The sequence below is a fragment of the Haliotis rubra genome, unplaced genomic scaffold (genome assembly GCF_003918875.1).
Source record: "Haliotis rubra isolate DU_JTF1 unplaced genomic scaffold, ASM391887v1 Scf133, whole genome shotgun sequence".
Lineage (NCBI taxonomy): Eukaryota > Metazoa > Mollusca > Gastropoda > Lepetellida > Haliotidae > Haliotis > Haliotis rubra.
This window is the reverse complement of record NW_025765259.1, coordinates 1,208,945-1,232,748: the sequence shown is the minus strand read 5'-3', so window position 1 is coordinate 1,232,748 and position 23,804 is coordinate 1,208,945. Positions and strand designations below refer to the sequence as shown.

The window sequence follows — 23,804 nt, the reverse complement described above, 5'->3', positions numbered from 1 at the left end:
CAGCATTGTTCACTGACAATCTGTCATTGTCAGCCATTGTTAAACTGCCAGTACTGTTTGTACTGCCACGGAATATTACGAGATGGGACTGCACTCATACCTCTACCGCTTTTAGCAGATCTACCAGTCGGTATGTGATGACAATAAAGCCAACATGAGTGTATACATCTGCTCAAAGTGTTGTCTGTGAATTACAGAGTACATACGACAGAGGTCCGAGCTCCTTGTACTGTTGTTTGAGTGTGCTCTGTACATCGCTCTCAGTGTCTGTGCTGCGACACCGCCATCGGAACCAGTTTCTGGAATATATGGATTATTGCGAATACATGGTATTTAACAAAGTCAGTAATATTCAGTTGTGTTATATGATCTAATTTGTTTAGAATTAAAACATAATATATACTTTTCAAATGATGTGAAATTGTCTCTTTGTCATTTGACGGCGAGAGGGTCCTTCTTTCTTGAAGTGAGTTTCTTAAAGGCTGATATCACAATTTCTGCAGAATGAATAACTATGCAATGTTTAAACTTGAAAAGGTCGACTACAGAGCAAGGGCACGTGTGTTCATGTGGCAGTGACGCCCAAGCTGACACACAACCACCACACAACCAACGTTGTTTACCACTCCGGAGAAGCGGATGTAGTGCGGACGAACTCAGGATCATCTCTGTACAGCAAATTAAACGGAACCTGAAGGTGAATGCTCCCTGGAACATTGAGGATGGGATGGATGATGAAATGAGAAGGTACGACATTGAAAATGGACATAATGTCCATCGTCTTGGTTCAGGTAGTAAGAACATCCATCTGTGACCTATTTACCTACTTTTTTCCCAGGAAAAAGAATGAAAGCCATAGCCAAGCGCAAATCAGGCAGAGGGCGGAGCCTGGAAGAGCGAAGATCATCCAGGAAGTAAACGTCACTCCCGAATCCAAACCATATTCCTCAAACAAACTGAAATTAAGGAGTGCACAATATTCTAAAACTAATCTCCCCAGCAACAAAAAGTAGAAACTTGAAAACGCCATGTAAACTATACAAGGTAGAAAGCTTCAGGTCGGAAATGCAACTATGATACCAATACACTACCATCGAACAACATTATTTATGCTTAGTTACAATCAAACATATCCGTCACCTTCTTACACTGACTTACAGCCAAGTCTGTTTGCTAATTCTTGCACAATAATTTCAAAGAAGGTCAACATTCGAAGTGAGATACTTCATTTTACGTTCCATCTATTCATGAAACGATGAAAGAACCATTATTTTCATACTGACCACCCACTTTTTAAGTTTTGGAAAACATTCAAAAGAAAGTTTGTGATTCTGGTCACAAGTGATGGATAATGGAACGTAACTAGAACTGGATCACGTGCACGTATATGATGCTGACGATCCCAGGATCGTAATCTGGGAATCGATCTAACGTTCTTATTATATACCCATATAAACTTAGTATAGTAATACAGGGGCGCAATACGGATGACGTGGTCAAATTCCGTATTGCACCCCAGATTCCGTATTGAACCCCTGCCGGCTCTACTTTCTCCAAAGTTCGGCACTTTCCGGGATTTTGCGTACCTTGAACTCTATGAAATGTTTATTGCTTGACAGATCGATTTAAAAGTCGAATAGCTTGTTCGTTTTTGTCATACAGGTTTTTATGTATTAAAATATGAATGGATTTCATAAGAATGGTGTCATTATTTTGCCTATGGTAAGTTGTGAAAGTGAGACTTTCGGAGGAATGTATGATCTAGGTCAGTTGCGTGATCCGCCCACGCGCAGAGTGATACTTAATGTCAAACTAGGCTGAATGCGTAATTATATGAGGCGTGAAAATATGTATCCGTACGCTATGATTGTTTTAGTAAGTAACAGATTAATGCAAGATAAGAGGGTATATAATAAATAAAGAACGTCATACTTGTGCATTTGGATGTTTTGTATTGAACTCGAAGATGTCATCGGGGCAGAGAAACAAAAACCTCATTGTTTCTCTGCTCCGATGACATCTTCGAGTTCAATACAAAACGTCCAAATGCACTAGTATGACGTTCTATATATGGATTTGACGTCCAGCAAATAAGAATGGAGTACGACCACTGAACATCAATACCAATCATTATGTAAAGTAAATACTATGTCTGTTTGCTAAGCAGTTGATATTCCACTCACATGTCTGACTGTCCCTTCATGATGAGGTTGGGCGACGTCCCCGACAACGACCCTGTACCACCGATGTTGGCAGCGTAAGCGACACACAGAGTCATTCCCTTACAGAGACGTCGGAACGAATGGGAGTCCTTCTCTCGTCCGTCGTCGTACATGCTGCAAAACACGTAGGTAAAGGTTTCAGTGTTTATGTAGACGAGGGCGTTGGGACACAAGATGGCTTTATGGGACATTGAGTGAGTGAGTAGGTGGAAGGTTGAGTGGGTACGTGAGTGAGTGAGTGAGTGTGTGTGTGAGTGAGTGGGAGGTGAATGACTGTCAGCAATCAATATTCAAGCTACCAAGGTGGCCTGTCAGCACTCGGGGCGGGGAAGTCTACTGGTGTCAGGACGAGGAGAATATCAACAATAAAGAGATCCACCTTTTCTGTGACTTCTGGTGTGTCGGCCTTTCCCTTTCCGAGATGGAAGTGCCGGGGTGGCTTAGTGCCAAGATCGTGCTTTCATCGTTGTCTGGATCTAATACAATAAAAAACAGACTGTGGTGATCGTCGATATATTTCCCATGAACTTCCCCATGAGGACTAAATAAGTACTGATTTACTAACTAATTACTTCTTGAAGGCATATGACGGTAAGGGTGTGAGAGGTAGTGCTCATGCTGTTCCCTATTAGTTTACCTGCCCAATGCACCCGGTATTACACCTTTCCCTATACGTACTGACTCACTATCTAAATATAGCTCGCAGGGAGGAGCCGATGAAGCTGCTTAGGCAGGTTGAACGGTTGTCACACTTAAGACACGTGATCTACTACACGCACTGGTGTGAAGGCAGCTCTCGGTCAAGGTTCTATCAAGTGGGACGGTTTGTTACTGTGGCGGACCCACCTGATGTGTCATTGGACGACCTGAGTTGGATGAGGACGGCGTCTACGATGGGGATCATCATAGCGGTGGCGGAGGTGTTGTTCACCCACATGGACAGGAACCACGTGGGCAGCATAAAGTCGACGCCATGTACCCCACCAGAGTGGAGGACATCACCCCACCAGCAGCCTAAAGTCCACGCCACACGTGGAGGACATGTACCCCACCAGCAGCCTAAAGTCCACGCCACACGTGGAGGACATGTGCCCCACCAGCAGCCTAAAGTCCACGCCACACGTGGAGGACATGTACCCCACCAGCAGCCTAAAGTCCACGCCACGTGGAGGACATGTACCCCACCAGCAGCCTAAAGTCCACGCCAGGGAGGACATGTACCCCACCAGCAGCCTAAAGTCCACGCCACACGTGGAGGACATACTAAAGTCCCCACCAGCAGCCTAAAGTCCACGCCACACGTGGAGGACATGTACCCCAGCAGCCTAAAGTCCACGCCACACGTGGAGGACATATCTGCAGCCTCTCCAAAGGACATACAGCCAAATATCTATCTAAAATACACGCCACACGTGGAGGATACGAAGCCTACCATAATCCTGCAAAATACCATCTAAAATCGGCACCATCACCGTTTTTTGGATGTTATGGCTACGACAAAATAAAACTATAAAAGAAAACGTCTGCATTTGTACCATTTTGGATTTGAACCCATGAGGAGAAGTGTTTTGAGGGCGATGCGCTTGTGCAGGTTCCACTCTTCCACTGCGATTGCGAACGAGAGGCAGCCCAGTCCAAACATGGAAGTGTCCTGAATAGAATATCAAATCATGTTCAACACACATGCCATCCACACCACTGTAACAGACGGATTGGTGGCCGTACCGCTGTCGTAACCTTTATTATTCAACTTTACGTAGGTTTGTTGTTGATATTTGGAAGGAGATCCAGAAGATGAGAGAAAAATGAAAAGTGATAATGAATGAAAATGAAAATGTCATAAATGTATTTTAAGTTTCGCATTCCTGTGGGACTTGGGAATAGATTGTGGAATATGAATATATCTCCAAAACAATTTAAATGTTTATCACTTTCATGTAGTTCCTGCAGACTGCCTTGACCGGAAGTACACCCATCATGGGGAATAGGACGACCGGAAGTAGCGCTGTAGCACTCAGAGGGAGGCTCTCCGTGATCCAGTACACCGCCATGATAGCTAGACCGTATGCACATCGTGACTCCTGAAATAAACCGCATGTCTGTAACATAACTGGCATATTGGGCGCAAGTTCCATGGCCGTGTTCTACGCCCACTTTGTATAATCATTATATCATACAACCCCAAGGGAACGGTGAGGAATGTATTGTATAATCATTATATCATACAACCGGTGAGGAATGGTATAATCATTATATCATACAACCTCAAGGGAACGGTGAGGAATGTATATAATCATTATAATCAACGGTGAGGAAAGTATTGTATAATCATTATATCATACAACCTCAAGGGAACGGTGAGGAATGTATTGTATAATCATTATATCATACAACCTCAAGGGAACGGTGAGGAATGTATTGTATAATCATTATATCATACAACCTCAAGGGAACGGTGAGGAATGTATTGTATAATCATTATATCATACAACCTCAAGGGAACGGTGAGGAATGTATTGTATAATCATTATATCATACAACCTCAAGGGAACGGTGAGGAATGTATTGTATAATCATTATACCATACAACCTCAAGGGAACGGTGAGGAATGTATTGTATAATCATTATATCATACAACCTCAAGGGAACGGTGAGGAATGTACGTGAACTGAGTGTGTGATGGTTTCTGATTTCTTGCTGAAATATTTTTGTATCGTGACTATGCCAAGAAGATCTGTTACTGTTTTAAAGTGGGTAATTGCTGGAACAAGGACGATCTATTCAGGTTTGACGACTTCCACGAGATTACCTGGTGTTTCATGACAAAGCCTGTATTACAAGACAATAAGTGTTAGTTTGAAAAATCATCCTGCCTATCCAAACTTCGATTACTGTATTGCATTCTGTAAATAATGAACAGGAGACTTGCATTTTAATAAACATTTGTTTGTGCACTTAAATAGGATTATAGTTAGGGTGTAAAACCCAAACCGAACGGTTATCCCGACATGCTAAATGCTCCTAACAGATGAACAGACATTGCGCTGTGGTTCAATCGAACAGCAATACAAACTAACCTAGAACTGAAAATAGGGCAAGGCCGGGCAGTTGTCGACAGTCAGTCTGTTTTCAGCTCAGGCTCTTTAGCTGACTTTATTGACTTGGGTCCCTTTGTACATGGCAACGTTATCGCCATGACTGTCGTAAGTCACGCAATGACCATCTCCTTAACCCTACACTTTGTACAATGACTCTGTGGACGTTAGCTCGCTCCCGGAAGTGATGGGTGTACTATTCGTCTTGTATGTGGCTGTGCATGGCCGTGCAGCTCGAGCCTGACAGGTGCGTGTCGGGACATACATGTGTAGTATTGTTATGGCCAACACTCATCATTCAAGCCGAACATAAACAGAGACGAATACTGCTTTATTCCATCACCTCAACTGTACTACAATTTGTACTGCTTTTGAATTTGGTGCTGTGACTTTTTTGTTTTTAAATAATCATGTAATGAATATAAATGTTTTTTTAAAATAAAACTCATTTGGACCTTGGACTTAAAATGTTTATGAATGCAGACTTGATCTCGTCACTATATGGCTGGAATAATACTGATGTGACGTAATGCCCAACCCAACTCAACTCAAGTCAACTGTTTGAATACACTATGCCTTTTACAAAGTGGTCAAATCTGACATCTGATTTTGGGAATTACACTGTCTGTGTAGACTACATATTCTTGAACTTTACAATGTATTCTGTAACATTGTCCAGTCCAGTTTTTGATAATTTGCGTGATAATTCTACTAGCAAGAGTACTCAAACCAATTCAAATTAAATCTTAATTCTACCAAAGATTTTACTTTTGTTACACCGAGAACCAAGATCTGATGATAATGTTACTAAATCGCACCGAAACGCCGTACGGAGATAATATAAGAAAGCGGATATCTGTAAGTTATTGCTGTTTTCAGGGATACTGCAGTTTCTAATACAGCAAGTGTATTGCCCTGTGCGGCGGGTGTTGGTGGAAGGTCAGGGCTTGATTGCCCTTTTCGGAAATTCGAGGCGTACTCGCTGATTTATAAACTGTTTTGTTATTAATTCACAAACTGGACAAACAAGTTACTGAGCAAAATTATGTTGGCGGTCTTGAATAATTTCGGGGATATTTCATATGAAACCATGTGCTCAGTCTTCACGTAAAAAACACTATCCCCCAAAATATTCATGACCACTGACATAACTTTGCTCAGTATATAAATTGCATCATTATTTTGCCTTTTACGACTAGGTTTGGCTGTTTCGTTTATATTTACGTTGTGGGGAAAAACATAGATGCCTTTGAGAACCTAATCATCAATATTGTCCACAATTTATACATGGATATTATGTAAGTCCAGCCAATAGATCGTCTGCTCTGTGTGCAAGACAACGAGCGTTTGCACATTGACTAAACTTACATTTTTAGTTGACAGTTGGCTGTATGGTTTAGTCAAGCTGTTAAATGCTTATCTGCCTGGATTTCCTAACTTGGGTATCAACACTTTATGTTTTGTACATTGAAGGACTTGAATGGAAGCTGCCTCTTAAACAAAACGCGTATTTCAAGCTCTGTCATAGGAGCTACCAACAAACATACCCGACTTTCAACCTGCAGACCGAGCGGCAACAGTACAACTGGGGTCAGAATGATGATCAGTGTCCTCCTTATCAGCCATAAATCCTTCAGCACTCTCCGCAGCGACATCGTCAGCATCAGACGGCCTTTCTGGATGGTCAGTGTGACGACGGCGTGTCCTAGAATGAGGCCCAGTGTGGGCACAAACAGGAATACTTGGTTGCGGTTGTGTGGCGGCGAATTTGTTCTGTCACGAATGCCGTGAAATTTGTATGTGACCTGAGTATTAAGTACTAATTATAGTCTCCAAGCAAAGCACCAAAGCGCGTTAATTTTGAAGCCTTCAAATCTTCATGACCGCGGTGGCGTAACTGCAGAATCCACGAAGTCCAGAGAGGGATACATTTTGTATATACAAGTCTTGCTGTCGATAAACGCCTCGCAGAATAGGTCAGAAGATTACAGCAATGTTCGTATACTTTGACCACTGTTGAACACCGAAGAAAGGTCTAATTGGCTATCCTTGTTTTCTTTTTTGTTTTTTCGAGATAAGAGAACTTTGAATTTGGTGATGATGGTGCAGAAAAATTCCCAATCCATAACTTTCAAGGAAATGTATATATAATTCGCCTCCCTGATTGTTGTGCAAAAAAGTGCCACCTAAATATGTCACTGTTGTATGGCCAGAATGTACTTCGTAAATTAATGTATTTTGGTAGGCACAGCTAAGATGATAATGTTTGCTAGTGGTTCTAACGCGTAAAGCACGTTGATGTTGTAGTAGATGCTGGTGAAATGGTGTCCTTTCAACTCAGATCGACTTCGTAGCAACCGTTTACTATAGTGTTTGGCAAAGCCTGAGTGCAAGGATGAAGATATATGAGACAGACGGGCGTATTTTTATGTCTTGTGGCATTAAAGTACACGGTATCCACGCTGAGGATCACTAGCCCCATCTTCACCTTAGGTTGAGGATCGGTTGTGATTTGGGCAGTCTGCATGCAGGACATGGTGACAGATTTACAATACAGGGGAATCTGATTGGTTACAGGTATAGGCGCCACGTCTTGGATTCTACCGTTGTACCACATGCTTGTACCACAGCCCGAGACCACACAGCTCTCGACAAGTAACATCTCATCCAGCATAACAATAACCCTCGTCCCCACATGAGTCCAGGTCCGAGTCACTTCTGACATATCTTGAGGATACATTAGTAATTAGTATTCACAAAAACCCCATGCAGTCGTAAACCTCAAATCATATTTATATGCGCATCCTTGTCAACTTCCAATGAATTTCCTATTGTTATCCAAGCTGGATATTTCGGTGAGGTTACAATATGCAAGGGGCTTTATTAATAAAATCGGGAATTTTTATCTTGTCATAAACGGTTCTTAACTTTATGGCTGCATGGATTCGAACCCTTGAACGTCTCATGACATTTCATTGATTCTCAACACATACTGCTTTTGTCAATTAGGCTGAACAGAGTGAATCTGTTGAAAATAAACTAGCGTCCAAAAGAAACGCCACCAAAATAGAAATTATCATAAATTGTCAAAATAATTGCCAATCTGCTGAAAAACGGCTGACAACACATCCCTCGAACACAACCTGTCTATTCCCAGTGAACAAGTGCACGAGATTTTGATGATTGGTGAGTTAAATGAATTCGCACAGAAAAAATGCACAAAGTTACCCGTATGACCGGAGGGTATAAAACCTGACTAGATTTGTTCTCTCTCATCATGTGACACGATTGAAAGCAGCCAACATGCCTCGATTGACCAAAGAACAGAGGGAAAGAGCAATTGGTATGCTTCAGATGGGCGCAACACAGGAGCACGTGGCCAGGATCATGGGATGTTGCAAGTCCACCATCGCTAGACTTTTCACACGTCACAGACAGACTGGAAGTACTGCTGACAGACCCAGGAGTGGCATACCCAAGGTCACGACCCCACAGGAAGATCGATATTTACGGGTGCTTCATCTGAGAAACCGCTACCTCACTGTGACGTCATCAAGCGCCAACAGCCTTGGACATGCAGTCAGCAGACATACCTTAGCAAGACGACTCCGTCAGCATGGTATTCGTGCCTATCGACCTTTCAAGGGAATGACGTTAGCGCTCCGACACCGACGTGCCAGATTGAGGTGGGCCAGGACCGTAATGCAGTGGCAGCAGCAAAACTGGCGAAGAGTGCTCTTCAGTGATCACTAGTGACTTCCTCAACACTAACAACGTCAACCTGCTACAGTGGCCAGCGAGATCATCCGATCTGTCTCCAATCGAACACCTCTGGGACCAACTGGGGCAACGTATTCGGAAACGTCAACAGCCGCCATTGACTAGGGATGCTTTGGCAGTTGCCCTGCAAGAGGAATGGCTCCGAATCCCTAATGATGACGTCAGAAGGCTCACATACGCAGTTCGACGCCGCGATAGAGCCTGCATCACTGCTAAGGGTGGCCACACACGATACTGAATCATCTGTGTTGTTCAGGACAGTTTAAGACCTTAAAGACGAATCAGCGTTGGCGATCGAATACTGGACACTGCACCCCTGTGTCATCCATGTGCCTTCAGAACACGAACTGTTTCGTTTTTCTAACTGAAAAGTTTCACGAACTGTTGCTGAATGATTGTGTTTTACAATACAACACTTCTTGTTACCATAATTTGCTTTTGTTGTGTTTTAGTGAAGAATACTGTTTGGGGTAATATATTATTGCATGTAGTGTGTGACAAGTATTGTATGATCACTGAATCATCATAAATGTATGTGTGCTAAAAAGAAACATACACATTCCTTTCTACGATCTATTTAAGCAAAAGCTGAGAGGGTCTTTAGTTACAAGAAACACTCAAACTGTGTGGGGTAAACACACCGGAGTTCCCCAAGAGCGCAACAGATCGTGCATTGTATCTCGCCACAGGTTTGGTTTATAAAAGCATGTACATAGACATTCATACGTTTTATGAAGTGTAAAGTCAGCTTAAGGTTAGTCACCACTCGGTTTATGCATTACAACCTGAATCTTTGGGATAAAGCAAGACACAAAACAGCAGTTGTACAGGAATCAGGTGAGGAAAGAATTGAAAAACAACAAATCAACCCCGACAGTGACATCCAGCCTATAAATACATGTTTGCAGGGTTCCTGGTAAATCTTCATGTCAGAGTTGGGATAATGAATCAACTCCACTGTGAAAGACATTTCCATAATTTGATAATTTTTTCTTACCTCTGCATTGAAAATATATGTGAAAAAGATTGCATGTAAACCCATTTAGGTTGCTACACATTCATATTAATAGTGTGTGGTTATTACTGAAGAGGACTTCTAGGAAGCAAATAAAACTTAAGACATGCTAACACAATTCCCGTTTTGTCACCGTTGATCATTCAGTGAATTGTTGTCAACAGCACAATGGTTTTAGAAGCAGTCATAAAATAATCGGTGTGTCATATAAGATATGATAAAATCCAGCTTGAATGGAAACAGTTTTGTGATTGGCAACGTCCTTTTAAAACGCATGCTTTTGCTCCAAAGTTATGGCTGAATGTCAAAAATGAAAGGAGTCAATACAACAGAAAAACCGTTTATCGTAAATATGTATTTATTTTTATAAACAGCTATAACAATTATCAAAGCATGATAACAAGGGGGTAACTTAGCAGAATTTCTGCGCAAATATCAACTGTCCTTACTTAGGGCCAGTAATAACTTTTGACAACTGGGAAAATACACTCAACATTTGATACAGTTTAATAAGTTATTTCCAGAAAATAGTCTCATGGCGAGAAAATGTAACATCTGAAAGTAAAAGATTTATTACAGAAGATGTATTTGATATTAATAACATGTTTTTGCAAATTGAGCCTTTCTCTCTCTCTGGCCAATGCCTGGAATACGTCTAGACTGTTACTGTGTCCTCCATCAATAATCTGTCTCTTCTTGATCTGTTGGTTAATTTTAAATTAAACAGTATTATCAATTATTGAGATCACTGGTACAACCTCTGGCTACTTTTACTTTCTTGTTGGACAAACACAAAATGAAGTCGTAGAAATACAAACTCATTAATGAAAATGAGTTTCTTTTCTACCATTTAAACATGGCTGATTCTATTCACAATACTGGATAGGAATAGAAATCTCGAACAACTTAATGTTCATTGAACTTTGCACCAAATAGAGTCACATCAACAACCCAATGGTGGGCAGCAGCTACACCATGATAGCTTTGGCAACAACACTTGCTTTCTTCTTCTTTGCTTGAACACAGTGGGAATCCTCTATGTCCTGACTGTTACACACCTCAAACTCATTTGACTGAAACATCAACATTAACAGAACAAGCTGCTAGATTCATAAGTTTGAAGAAAAGCATGTTAAAATATCAGCAAATAGGATAGTCATGTGCTGAAAGTGTTGGTTTATCAAGCTACATATTAACTCTGCCAATAAATAGGATACGACACATTCTCTTTTTGCAGTTTAACTGCCATGGTCATCAACACATATAGAATATTGCTATAGTGAATTTGTGATAACAAATCTTGACAAAATGAGAGACCAGCACCTTTCAATAACATCTCCCAATAGTGGAAAGTAGGTAAACCAAGTTCTGTGGATAGTCAATTTGTTGTTTATTGCAATGAGTGTGATGTTTTGGTGTAGGTACTAACACCGTTATCAAGCAAGGACAAGAATTTGTTTATGGATGACAACTTCTTTATTGTGAAGGGTCACTAAAATGCCTCTCAAAGAAGTGGAAAAGTATATGATTCCTTTTGATTGAATACTTTCTTCTGACACTACATTTGGTGATCAGCAACAGCCTATTGTGTAATGGACTTCAACTCACATCATCAACTTTTGAGAAAGCTCTTTTCTTTCCCCTGTTTCTGTCAGACTCCACTACATTTGTGATTGTGCAAATTTCAGGTTCCTTGCTCTGGAATTGAAATGAAAGAATATTGAGGAATATGCTGTTACAATGTGTTACCTGGCTGAGTCTGTGCCGTATTATATGAAAGAACTGGATTCTTTCTCATGTGATCAATTACTGGCTTTACCCAGGCCGCATTATCAACAGCTGATTCCTGCAAAATTAACTATTAGTGAGTGGATTTTGTTTAATGTGACTGTCAGGGCACTCCCCAGCAAAAAAAGGGAACAACTTCAAAATGATTCTGACAAATAACCTTTGAACTCTCTTTTGACCGGAGTCTTCTGCCACAGAGGTTCATTCCCTCAGTTTTTTCCACCAACATCTCAACCTGAAACAGTGGAACATATAACTGTTCAGTTTCATGACACAATCAGTTGCCAGTGTTCATATCCAACTATATAGTCTACAGCTGATTTCAAACTAGTAAATTATGGAAAAGTAGTCAGAAAACATAACTTATCCCATATAATTTTGATATTCTTCAACGAATTCACTAGCGGGTAATCACATCCCATCAATATTTTTCCCAAAATCCAAAAATACTAGTATATACCACAGAAATATTCTGTTATAACGCCTGCCCTGAAGAAAATTCATCAATGTTATCAGAATTACCTGATAGGATATCAAAGATTTAACATTCAGAATACTCACTTCGCAATTTTGAATTAATTAGAACAATATGGATTTACTTGTATCTTTCAATAAAAGTAAACTGTAGTAAACAGTGAACAGTTGTTGTTACTAGTTTTCATATCAGTTTCCAGATACATTTCCAGATGTAAGTTATCACTGAATACATCAATACATTTATTTAGTCTTGAAGGAAGAGAAAGATGATGCATATTTCAAATAATTTACTGTTACTAACCTCATTCTTGGAGTCCTTATTTTTGTCAACCCCATTTACTTCAATATGGTGGGGTTCGTCAGTCTGGAAGAAAATGGTTCTTTTAATGTTTGAATAAGATATAAAACTAAATCTGTACCATGCTTAGTTTAAAAGCTCATATTTGAATGTTTCATTCATTCATTCATCAACTTTCACATCAATACTAACAGTCTTGTTTTTGTCTAAATCTTGAGATCCTCTTGTCTTTTTCTTCTGGAAGTACTTTTGAATCCCTTCCTTCTTCACCAACGCCTTGTCAACTATTTTTCCCAGTCTGAAGAAATAAGGAAAGTAAGGTTATAAGAGCAAGGATTCAGTTGCGTCAGTTCCTTTTTGTTTTCGTTTTCTGGTCCTAGTGATGTTACACAAATGACTTTTATGACTGGATATATTTTTCTGGAAATTAGTGTGTGAATTGTAATACTACTAACTACGTACAGGGACTCAGTGTTCAAAATTAATGGGGCTTATGTTCAAAGGTAAAGAGTTAGGGAGACTGGCTGACTCATTTAATAGAGCAAAGAAACTTGCATGGTTCTGTATATCAAACTAATATAGTTTTAGTAAATCACTTGCTTCTTGCCCTTCCCCGGATTTCTGATAAATTTCTCTTTCTCTAGTCTATTCATGAGACCCTGTGCCACTGTGATTTCAATTCCGAGTCGCCGAGCGAGATGAGGAGCAAGCACCCTACTCATGTCAGTGCAGGCCAGCAGTGCTCGACGCCACAGACAAGTTGCCTTCAAACACAAAAACATTTGCAGTACTTATTACATCAAATGTATATATTGTTTCTGCAAGTGAAGTCACGGTCAAACAGATTTGACATTGTTGGTGACGCAAACAGATTGCAGGACGAACCACAATATTGAAAAATGTCATGACAAAAAATAATTTGGAGTTTCAAGGTGGGCAAAAAATAGAATATAGAATTAATTCCCTCTACTTGTCCTCAAAAGAATGTATTTGGTCACATACGACAAGTGGATATTAGCAAAGTGCTGAAGACACTATTTGACAGAGTGAGATAGTTTAGTTTTACGCCACACTCAGCAATATTCCAGCTATATGGCGGCGGTCTGTAAATAATCGAGTCTGGACCAGACAATCCAGTGATCAACAGCATGAGCATCGATCTGCGCAATTGGGAACCGATGACATGTGTCAACCAAGTCAGCGAGCCTGACCACCTGATCCCGTTAGTCGCCTCTTACGACAAGCATAGTCACATTTTGTGGCAAGCATGGGTTGCTGAAGACCTATTCTACCCCGGATCTTCACGGGTCCTATTTGACAGAGAACTAGAGGTTTGCTTACATTTCTTTAGTATGTATCGCCATGACTTCACGTAAAACTGACAGTCTACTAAACCACGATGATGATAATGAACATTGACTGTAAATGGTTTGTTTATGTGCCAGAATTACAAGTCCACTTAACTGAACTTAGCTGTACACTGGAGTGTGTAACTAATAGAGGCCAATGAAGTGAAGAACTGAACTTTCTAGTAAGAATGCAAGATACCTGTACAGCTATTGAAGTCATGTCAGACAGCTGAGGGTCGGTACATATTTTCACTCCCTGAAAACAATGAGAATATGATCCTATCAAATAAGACAAAACAATTTCAGCCAATATTAGGTCAGAGATCAATCACTGAATTCCCTAAAACAAATAGATTTGTCTTGAATGATATGTACTCTTATACAATATGATTTCTGCCATTCAAGCACCTCTTATATTCTGTAAAATTAAAGCAACCTTAATCATGTTTGTTGTTATATGTCTTGCCAACAATCTTCCTGCTATAACAAGGCAGTGTGTAATCAAGCAGGCCGGACAAACTACCTGCTGATATTATTAACCATGTCCCCTGTCAGGATATGATGACATGTCCCCTGTAGTCACCAAACAATCCAATTTCTTTGCTTCTAACAACAAATTATATGATGCTGAGAGCTATTCTGAGCTTTTATTGGATTAATAAGTTATGACTTGGTTACATCTTACTGTGGTGCAGACATCACAGATGTGTTCCTCTGGAGCATCTTCCTCCTCCGTTATAATGAAACATACTCCATGCTGCCAGTACTTGCACACACCACACATGATCATCAACCCATCATCCTGGAAGAGACAAATGATGGTATTAAACATGCACTTTATCATTTCTTATTATCTGATAACAATTTCACACTCAAACTTTCTTAGACGTTTCAGACACTTTGATGTAAACTTGAAGGCTCTTGGTTAGGATTTCATGAGATAATCACATCACTAGGACAGGATATGCAAGAGATATACCCAAAACTTTTCGAGAAGTATCAGTCACCATCCCTACAGTTGTAGGTGTGGGGCCACCGTGGTGAAACCGAGGAGACCTCATGAAGAAAGTGTGAATATATATATCTGTCTTATACCCCACTCTGACATTTAAATAAAACATTTGTTTCACATCCAAAATGGACATTTTGAGTTATGTATCTTTCTTCTTATTGCATCTGCACCCATATGTTAAGATCAGCGACAACCAAATAAGAGCATGTGCAAAATGTGCAAGCAAGTGAAGGCAAGTTCTTAAAAGCATGAAGTGCACAAGAAGGGCCAAACAAATGTTTTAATGGGTCCTTACTAAGCACATTGACTCTGCAGATTTTATTCACCTACTTGGGGAGCTGTCCACAAGGCATGATGCACTCTGCTGAGTGCTGTGATGGGTTTGTAAGCCAAGTGCTTGATTTTGAATTTGATGACAGTGAAAACTTTAACTTATCTAAGCAACAATTTATATATAGAAATCAAGATCCACTATGTGAAGGAAATGTACAGAAGTTTCAATGGATAGTTGGGCATGCACTCGCAACACACATGTGAGTGCACAAGGTATAGATGGTAAAAAGAGTAGGTGTATCGGCCAATACATCTACACTTTACACAAAGGAAACCATGGCAACCAAACCGGAAGCAGTGTATAAGAAATCTACAACACTATTTTGTTCACACCTTCGAACTTCACACATCATCATGCACAGCTCCTCAGACATTGGGTAATTGGCTGATTGATATGATCAAAACCTTCCCCTACATTGATAATTCAAAAATGTCCAAACATTGAATCATGGCAAGGCAATGTTTTACTTTATTCATACTGATTAGAATCATTTTGCCAACCACCTGGATTTACTCTTTGCACTTTGCCAGTAGTTAATCCTACCACAGTTAACGAATATCGAATTATAATTAACACCATAATTAGCAAGGTCGTGCCTGGCTGGTAAATGATAAAAATGTTAAAGAAACATTACATGACTATAAGTTATATATATATAAATTGTTTATTTTTTTTTTGTATATCTGTAACTTTATTCATAAGAAGAATCATATATTTTTTTTAAATTTTGTAAAATGAAATAAATTGGTAAAGTGTTGAACTGACTTGAGTTTTAATCCCCTACTAATCCCCTTTGTTGCACCATTAATTTTAATTAATTGCTTGACAATGAAACTGGCAAAGTGGGAGGACACCACCACCTGATGTTCACCCATAAATCATTTATGGTCATGTTGGCTTTCACAGGTGCACTGTTAAATATAAAACCCTATCTACTTTGTCTTCACAACTACCTCATTGCATCCGCATGGGCATCGGACTTTGTACTCATCTGCAGCTACTTCACTTGTGAGGGGCATGACCTCTGCTGAATTGTTGTCAACAGCTTATGAAAATATAATAAGAGGGCCACATTACTACTTATTTTAAGTTACTAAATTCTTCCTTTCAATTTGTATATATGCAGTTACAAGTAACATGGTGGTTTTAAAGAGAAAGTTGTTTTCGGAGTGAGTGAGTGAGTGAGTGAGAGAGCTGTTTTTTATGCATTGAGAAATATTTCTTCCTTTTTCACAGCAGGATACATCAAGAACGGGCAAAACCCATATTGGAACAAATGCTTTATCAACACAGCTGAAAAATTATATAAGGACAAATAATTCACCATGATGGATCAAGGCAGTAACTAGAATGAATCGGTTTAATATAAAAGATCAACCTCCTGAAGTGTACTGACCAGGGGATGGTTTAGCAGGACTAATTTCGGGGACTCGAACATCCTCCACTAGCCTTTCACCCTCTTCTGGCAACTGCCTTTTCACTGGATTTGTCTCCCTTGTCTTGTCCTGTTTTAGTGAACAAAAATGTTACAAAGACTCTACCTCTGTATGCCAATATAATGCTAACCAAGTTCAAACCTTCCTTCAAATCTTGAACTGTTACTAGAATACATACTTACAAAAGTGGATATGTAACAAATGCAATGATAAAAAGAAGTATAATTTTGGCATGAAGGATGAATATTGGTTCTTATCACTAGGCACCCGTGAAGGTCCGGGTTAAAATATTGATCTTCAGTAACCCATGCTTGTCGTAAGAGGCGACTAACGGGATTGGGTGGTCAGGCTCGCTGACTTGGTTGACACATGTCATCGGTTCCCAATTACGCAGATCAATGCTCATGCTGTTGCTCACTGGACTGTCTGGTCCAGACTTGATTATTAACAGACAGCCGCCATATAGCTGGAATATTGCTGAGTGCGGCGTAAAACTAACCTCACTCACTCTTATCACTAGGAATCACAAATTGTGTGTAAAATGTACCTACATTGACATCCATGACTTCATTATCAAGGCCGTTGTTGGAGATCTCCTGAGACACTTCCTGGACCTCCTCCTCCTCCTCAGCAGGGTCTTCCTTCATCTCAAACTGCTTACTGTCAGTCTTGATACGCATTTTGACACTGTCAAAACAACCATTATTGCACACATAACTTTACGATTTGAAGTAAAAATATTTTCAATTTATAAATATTTTCAAAATAACAGTCCCAATGGGAATTCTGGAGAAGACTAGATCACATTGTAAACCTGTTTGTTGTGAGCCCACTGTTGAGAATCAGCTGCTGCAGCATGGATCCCTGTTCATTACAGGTTTGTTAGGCCGAGACTTGTCACTCAAAACAAAAGCTGTATTACTGGAGTATATTTTGTTTCTTTATGTTCCATTTTAACAGGAAAAATTGAAACAGTCATGCAGACAAAATGAAAAGCAAAATGTAGGACAAAACCCACAGATTGTGTAGTTATTGGACCTATGCTTGTTGATAGTTACTCACGTGTGGAATGGCTGCAAGGTTGTTTTTCAAGTTTGATATGAAATAAGAGAAAAAATCTTGCATTAACACTAAAAAAGTCTACATGTTGATCAAGCAAGCTATTTAAGGGACACATCATCTATAATAGGGTGGTGTTTGGTTGAGATGGATGCCCGAAAGCTATATTTTGGATGACCCTCCCTTTTCCCTTGTAAATGTTTTAATGATTCTCCCTCAAAAGACAAAATGCAAAAGCACTTTTTATTTTATTATAAACTGTCCATGTTTCCTCTAACCCAACCACCTCTATGATAAATGACCAGTCCCTGATGTAAATTTAAGAAACTGATATATCATGGCCTATTGACAGCATATCTTTACAAATTTGAATATACACATCCACATTACAATAACACCTGGTTCCTTCTCAATTTTAACCTGCGATCAATGAATAATTTACTTACAGTAGCAACATCTCCAACTTTGATGTTGGTTGGCTCTTCATCAAATTTAAATCCATCAGTCTCAGCTGCCTTAAAACCTGGAGGTTCATAGTCTGCAGGGGTGACTGAAAATGATACATTTCTTCCACTTATTGCTTATCAGATTAGGAGTTAATAAAATAAGTCAACAACAAAAGCTTTCATGCTGGCACATATCACACTCTGGGCGACTTTTCTGTATCTTATACATATGATGGCAGTCATTAAAAGGATAAAATATACTGAGTGAAACAAATAAAGGAACATAGGAAAATTCAAGTGTTTCTTTAATATTTTCCAGTTTTAAACACCAGCTTTGAATAGCGTTGTGGGAGGAAATTGGGAATAGATATAGGAACAGGAACAAAGCAACGAAGTGGTGTTCCCTTATTTGTTTCCCTCAGTGTATGTATATATATTATATATATAAAGAAAGTGATGAGAATACCGAGCGTACAGTAGTACATATATAAGAAGTTTCTGAAATAATCACACTACACGGATCTTCTCCTATATATATATATATTTTTTTTTTCAGCAGTGACAAAATAATCAAAATTTATATTGTTTGCTCAAAAAATTTCCGTGGAAACTTCCTTTCACTATCTGAGACTAACACTTGTAAGCACTAGTTTTATTGGGAGGGGGCCATGTCATGGTTATACTGATCCCAGGGTGACTGCAATCCTCAACAAGGTAAACAAAAAGAGCAAGGCACTAATACCCCTAGAGCGTTATTCCTATAGTCCGTTTGGCTCAAAATTGGACCGATGAATGATGGTTTGTTAAACAACTTATATATTTAGTTTTCGAGTTAGATTGCAATTCATCGGTCCAATTTTGAGCCAAACGGACTATAACTTTGGCTGAACAACAAATGATAATGATGAAATTTTGACAAAAATACAGGATTTGTATAAAACTTTGCACTACACCTTTGGTATATTATTGATTTTTAAAGTTATTGGTTAAACAAATTTGACATACTTTTCCCTGCGTTCAAGATATGTGATTTGTGATATTCTTCATAAAACAAAACTATCAAAATATGACTTTGCACTGCATCTCCGATAGATAATGAGGGTGCTCACCAAATTGAAAATATTCCATTAAAAAATGTTCAAGTTATTGGTTGAACAAAAATATCAGTCACAAAATATGTTAATGAATGCAACTCTTTCGAAAATGAGAAAATCAGAACTAAACTTTGCACTGCATCTCTCCATTAAACAAGGAAGCTGCTTTCTAAATTTGAGAACATTTCAACCAATGCTTTTCAAGTTATTGGCTAAACAAACTTCCTTTTCAGTTCAAATTCTTAAATTGTTGTAATTCTTGAAAACATTCAAACAGCACAATCAGAATTTGCACTGCACTTCTCCTTTAGGCTAAGAAGGTAGTGAAAACAGTCCAACCAACAGTTTTCAAGTTATTGGTTGACCAAAATGTCTTCGGTTGGACAGCATTCCTTGGTATTACGTTAAACCCCAACCTTTTTAGGGGTATCATATTGATATTGATCTTTCACCAATCAGGTGCATCCACTCTCAATCTTTGGGGGCATAGGACAAACTGTTTTGCTTCTGTTATCACTCTGCACCATAGTAACCTGACTATCATCAGGTATCATCGTGACATAATATATTCTCTGAATTAACCTTACCACTGTTACAGTGTCAAATGGCATACTTTTCAAGAACCTATATATAGTCTTTTTCAGTTGTATTTTTAAGGGCATTCTTCCAAATAATCAATTTTAAAGAAAATAATCTTGTTCAGACATTTTGGATTTGGGATAATGTAACATGATTGAACATGAAATTCTGACTCTAGGCAAGTTTATTCAACTTGGGTCATTCGCTACGTATTTGTAAGAAAGATCAAATGACTTTTAGCTCATGTCTTACCTTCATCATAGTAGACTAGTTTCATAGTCATCATTACATCGTCAGGAAGTGATTTTAGTGTTTGAGTCAGTACAACAATGGTACGCAAAAGACGGATTGTTGCCTTTCTGGTCTCAGCAGCAGTGTATGCACTGGAAATTTTTCTGCTGTTTCTGAATGATGACATCATACGTTAGATATCAGACTTAATGTATGTTTAACACAAATGCAAACATAGCTTAACTGCTTTCCCACTTTACTACTTGAAACAAAACAAAGACAGATATACATAAATCCACCTGCTCAATTTTCAGTTGATCTCAGTTTCATAATGTTGATTAATAATTGCTATTAGTTTGAACTACCAGTCACAACTATTTATACAACACATTCTTTTGACTAGTGGCTAGGGTTACAGACTGAAAGCAGTTTTGACAGATCAACCTATAAAACTTTTTGAACTTGGGTGTTCTTTAACAGAATGAATAATTATGATATTAAAAGCCTTGTGATAAACTTGTTTGTGTAAATTGTCTCATATTTTTTTTCAACATTGGAAATATAGCTGATACAACCTGTATATATCGATGCCTCCTTCTGCTGAGTAGGAAAACTTGAAGGTGTATGACTCTATAACAGTCTGAAAACAAACAAAATTCATGCTAGTGATATACCTATCATGAAAGATATTGAAGAAAACTGAAATTAGAAAAGGAACTGTGTGACATGTTTTACAGCATGTACAAAGCAAGAACCAAATATTCTGTGCATGACCAATTGTCAGAAAGGCTATATTGCTTTTTCAAATTCAGCTAATGCAAAACACTATTCTTGCGAGTTCTAAACACCACTTTATATCAACATGTACATTTTTTTGCAAATTACCTCTGGGTTATCTGGGTCCAGGTAGATCTGCAACATACAAACAATCAGTGAATCTGATGCAAATATGTGCAATAGGGATGTCAATGATATTCCAGTAACAATGAAATGAAAAAATAATGAATCGTAAACTTCATACCGAGATCATAAATATATTCTGAGGTGTTCTAGCTGAGTCTGAAGCTTGATGCGCTCATGACTATGTATAACAGAAGCTGAAATTCATTACTTACCCCTATCACAAGCATTCTTAGCTGAAAAGGTGAAAACAGAATTGTTTCAGTAGTTCAAAACTAGAACAATTATTAACACAGATATGATATTAAATATGTACAAAACAATTCTGCTGGAAGACATTATATTTATATAAACATATAACAAGAATGTATTACTAGGGGCAAATGAGACCTGTAAAATATCCATTTCAAATGACCATTCACACTTATTTACACTCACATATTTCTTGTCCAGAGCATCAAAGCAACCCTTGACCCACTTGATGACTTGGCATGCTCCAGGACATGAACTGTCATCTCTCAGTATCTTCAGGTTCAAATCTAGCAGCGATGAATAGATGTGATTAGCACATACATAGCATCAGTACATGTATATAGCCAAGGATTATCTAGTACTTTTTAATCTCTATATTTGGCACATGAAGTTGAACTGTAATTTACATTAATACAAGATAAAGTCAGGTTGAGCATTTGCAAAACCTTTCAAGAACAACAATGATATATATATACTTTATCTATTCCTTGGAAGGCTCAGATGAAGAAAGCAGATTCAAATACCAATATATTTCTGTGCTACAGTACAACCAGAAATAATTGAGAATTTAAGATTGTAATTTTTTTAATTTTGTTCACTCATTACTCACGTATTAAATGTGAATATTAGCAGAACATAACTCCAGATACAAAGACAGGTGAACAGTTAGTACTTTGTCAAGTCACCATGGGCAGCAATGCAGTCTTCAATGCAGCGGGGCATACTACTGATCAAAGAAGTTAGAAAGTCGTGGTCCATGCTGTCCCAATATCGGACCACCTCTTCTTTCATTTCAGCAATATTTGTCAGAATTTTCTTATTGACACTTTCCTTCATAAGTCCCGAAACATTTCTATTGGATTTAGGTCAGGGCTATAGCTTGGCCAATCTAATAATGTCATATTTTGGGTCCAAAATCAGGCCCATGAATGCTTTGAACAATGTTTTGGGTCGTTGTCCTGCTGGAAAATCCAAAAATTCCCATAGAACACGTGAGCAGATGGAAGTAAATGTCCCTCGAGAATATCTGTGTACCGCTCACTGTTCATATTCCCTTCAAAATACACAGAGGGGCGTTGCCCCTAACACAGATATGCCTCCCCACACGTTAAATTTCAGACTGTACTTTGGGCGCTGATACAAAGGTTTTTCAGTTTGTTTGGTCCAAAATTTCAGTGTATTAGGAAACAGCCACACAGAACTTTCATCTGAGAAAATCACATTGTCCCAGTTAAAATATCTATGCTGTAAGCACCAGTTCAACCTTCGCTCCTTTTGTTCAGGTTTCATGATCAGTGATGGCATTCCTCGACTTTTCTGCCAACCCATTGCATGCAGCTCAGTTCTAATTGTCTCCTTACAGACAGCCACAGTTCTTCTATCAATCATATCTAGCCTTAAGTTTTCTAAACTCCTTCGTTTGTTTTTAGAAACAAGAATACCAAGCCGCCTCCTGTCACCGACAGTCAATTTTCTGGGCCTACCTGTGCCTCCCTGGTGCTCAATGCCATATCCATTTGAAATATTTTTCAAAAAACGATAAACAGTGGACAAAGGGATGCTTGTTCTACTTGCAATCACTTTAGCTGATCTGATGTCCTTGTAATAATACTCTAAAATCAACTTCCTCTTCTCTAAATTATCAATACTGAGGATCACTGAAAATGTCGTCTGCTAGCAAGTAAACAAAGGAGGATAACTCTTCACAAACTAATGAAAAAAGGATGAACGGAGTTGTCTCTCTTGAATGAAACCAAGCACTTGATAGCTGGTCAAGGTAGTTTATACTAGAAATCCAATTAAACATATTCCTAAAATTCTCAATAATGTCTGGTCATACTATATATAGCATGGGCAAGATATCGTGAAGCACTTTCTGTCATGACATTTAGGAACTGGAGAAAATACATATTCATTATTACAAGAGATTTGAGCCTGTTTCTATACCCATGCATTGTTATTTCACAGTCAAGGAGTACCGTTTGGGAAAACAAGCAGCTTTTTACTTATACTGCTGCAATGTTTCATTGTCCAATGCATGAGTTTGCTATCTTACTGGTTGTAAGAAAAGAGATTCAATGAACTTCAAAGTAGACATAACTCCATTTTGAAAACTCAGTGTACCTTTTTCCATAATATACTGTAACATCATTGAAAGCGCACCACTTATGAAAGTTCAGATTATTAAAAGCATGTGTAAGGAATTGATATTTTTTGAGTGGATAATAACAGATGGACGACTGACAAAAACAACAACACAGAAAAGACGCTCATTCATTGAAATGTTCCACAGTCAGAAAGGATCAAACACACGTGGGGTCAAATTGAAAAGTCAATATTGCGTGTGACCACCATTTGCATTGACACATGCAGTTCAACGTCTCCTCATTGAGTCAATAAGTGTCGAAATAAAGTTCTTGAGGATGGCATTCCACT

The 23,804-nt window shown here is 38.8% G+C and overlaps 2 protein-coding genes across 2 annotated transcripts in view; both read right to left on the bottom strand.

The window, feature by feature from the left end:
• The window catches only part of LOC124267694 (solute carrier family 13 member 5-like), a 28,636-nt gene extending 21,625 nt beyond the window's left edge, over positions 1-7,011 (bottom strand). Inside the window, exons 1-9 of the mRNA XM_046702677.1 lie at positions 6,866-7,011; positions 4,154-4,303; positions 3,758-3,873; positions 3,313-3,326; positions 3,069-3,185; positions 2,602-2,698; positions 2,184-2,336; positions 828-956; positions 207-299 (exon numbers count right to left, since the gene is read on the bottom strand). Coding sequence (XP_046558633.1) covers positions 207-299; positions 828-956; positions 2,184-2,336; positions 2,602-2,698; positions 3,069-3,185; positions 3,313-3,326; positions 3,758-3,873; positions 4,154-4,303; positions 6,866-6,982 — 986 coding nt within the window. The 5' untranslated portion in view covers positions 6,983-7,011. The remainder of the gene's footprint in view (positions 1-206; positions 300-827; positions 957-2,183; positions 2,337-2,601; positions 2,699-3,068; positions 3,186-3,312; positions 3,327-3,757; positions 3,874-4,153; positions 4,304-6,865) is intronic.
• Positions 7,012-10,462: 3,451 nt separating this feature from the next.
• LOC124267705 (HORMA domain-containing protein 1-like) overlaps positions 10,463-23,804 on the bottom strand; it is an 18,392-nt gene continuing 5,050 nt past the window's right edge. The window contains exons 5-22 of the mRNA XM_046702688.1: positions 21,555-21,655; positions 21,332-21,352; positions 21,102-21,128; positions 20,792-20,856; positions 20,238-20,389; positions 18,313-18,416; positions 17,870-17,880; positions 17,359-17,494; positions 16,768-16,876; positions 16,325-16,416; positions 14,711-14,827; positions 14,225-14,281; positions 13,277-13,440; positions 12,869-12,974; positions 12,680-12,742; positions 12,062-12,136; positions 11,722-11,811; positions 10,463-11,186 (exon numbers count right to left, since the gene is read on the bottom strand). Coding sequence (XP_046558644.1) covers positions 11,082-11,186; positions 11,722-11,811; positions 12,062-12,136; positions 12,680-12,742; positions 12,869-12,974; positions 13,277-13,440; positions 14,225-14,281; positions 14,711-14,827; positions 16,325-16,416; positions 16,768-16,876; positions 17,359-17,494; positions 17,870-17,880; positions 18,313-18,416; positions 20,238-20,389; positions 20,792-20,856; positions 21,102-21,128; positions 21,332-21,352; positions 21,555-21,655 — 1,595 coding nt within the window. The 3' untranslated portion in view covers positions 10,463-11,081. The remainder of the gene's footprint in view (positions 11,187-11,721; positions 11,812-12,061; positions 12,137-12,679; positions 12,743-12,868; positions 12,975-13,276; positions 13,441-14,224; positions 14,282-14,710; positions 14,828-16,324; positions 16,417-16,767; positions 16,877-17,358; positions 17,495-17,869; positions 17,881-18,312; positions 18,417-20,237; positions 20,390-20,791; positions 20,857-21,101; positions 21,129-21,331; positions 21,353-21,554; positions 21,656-23,804) is intronic.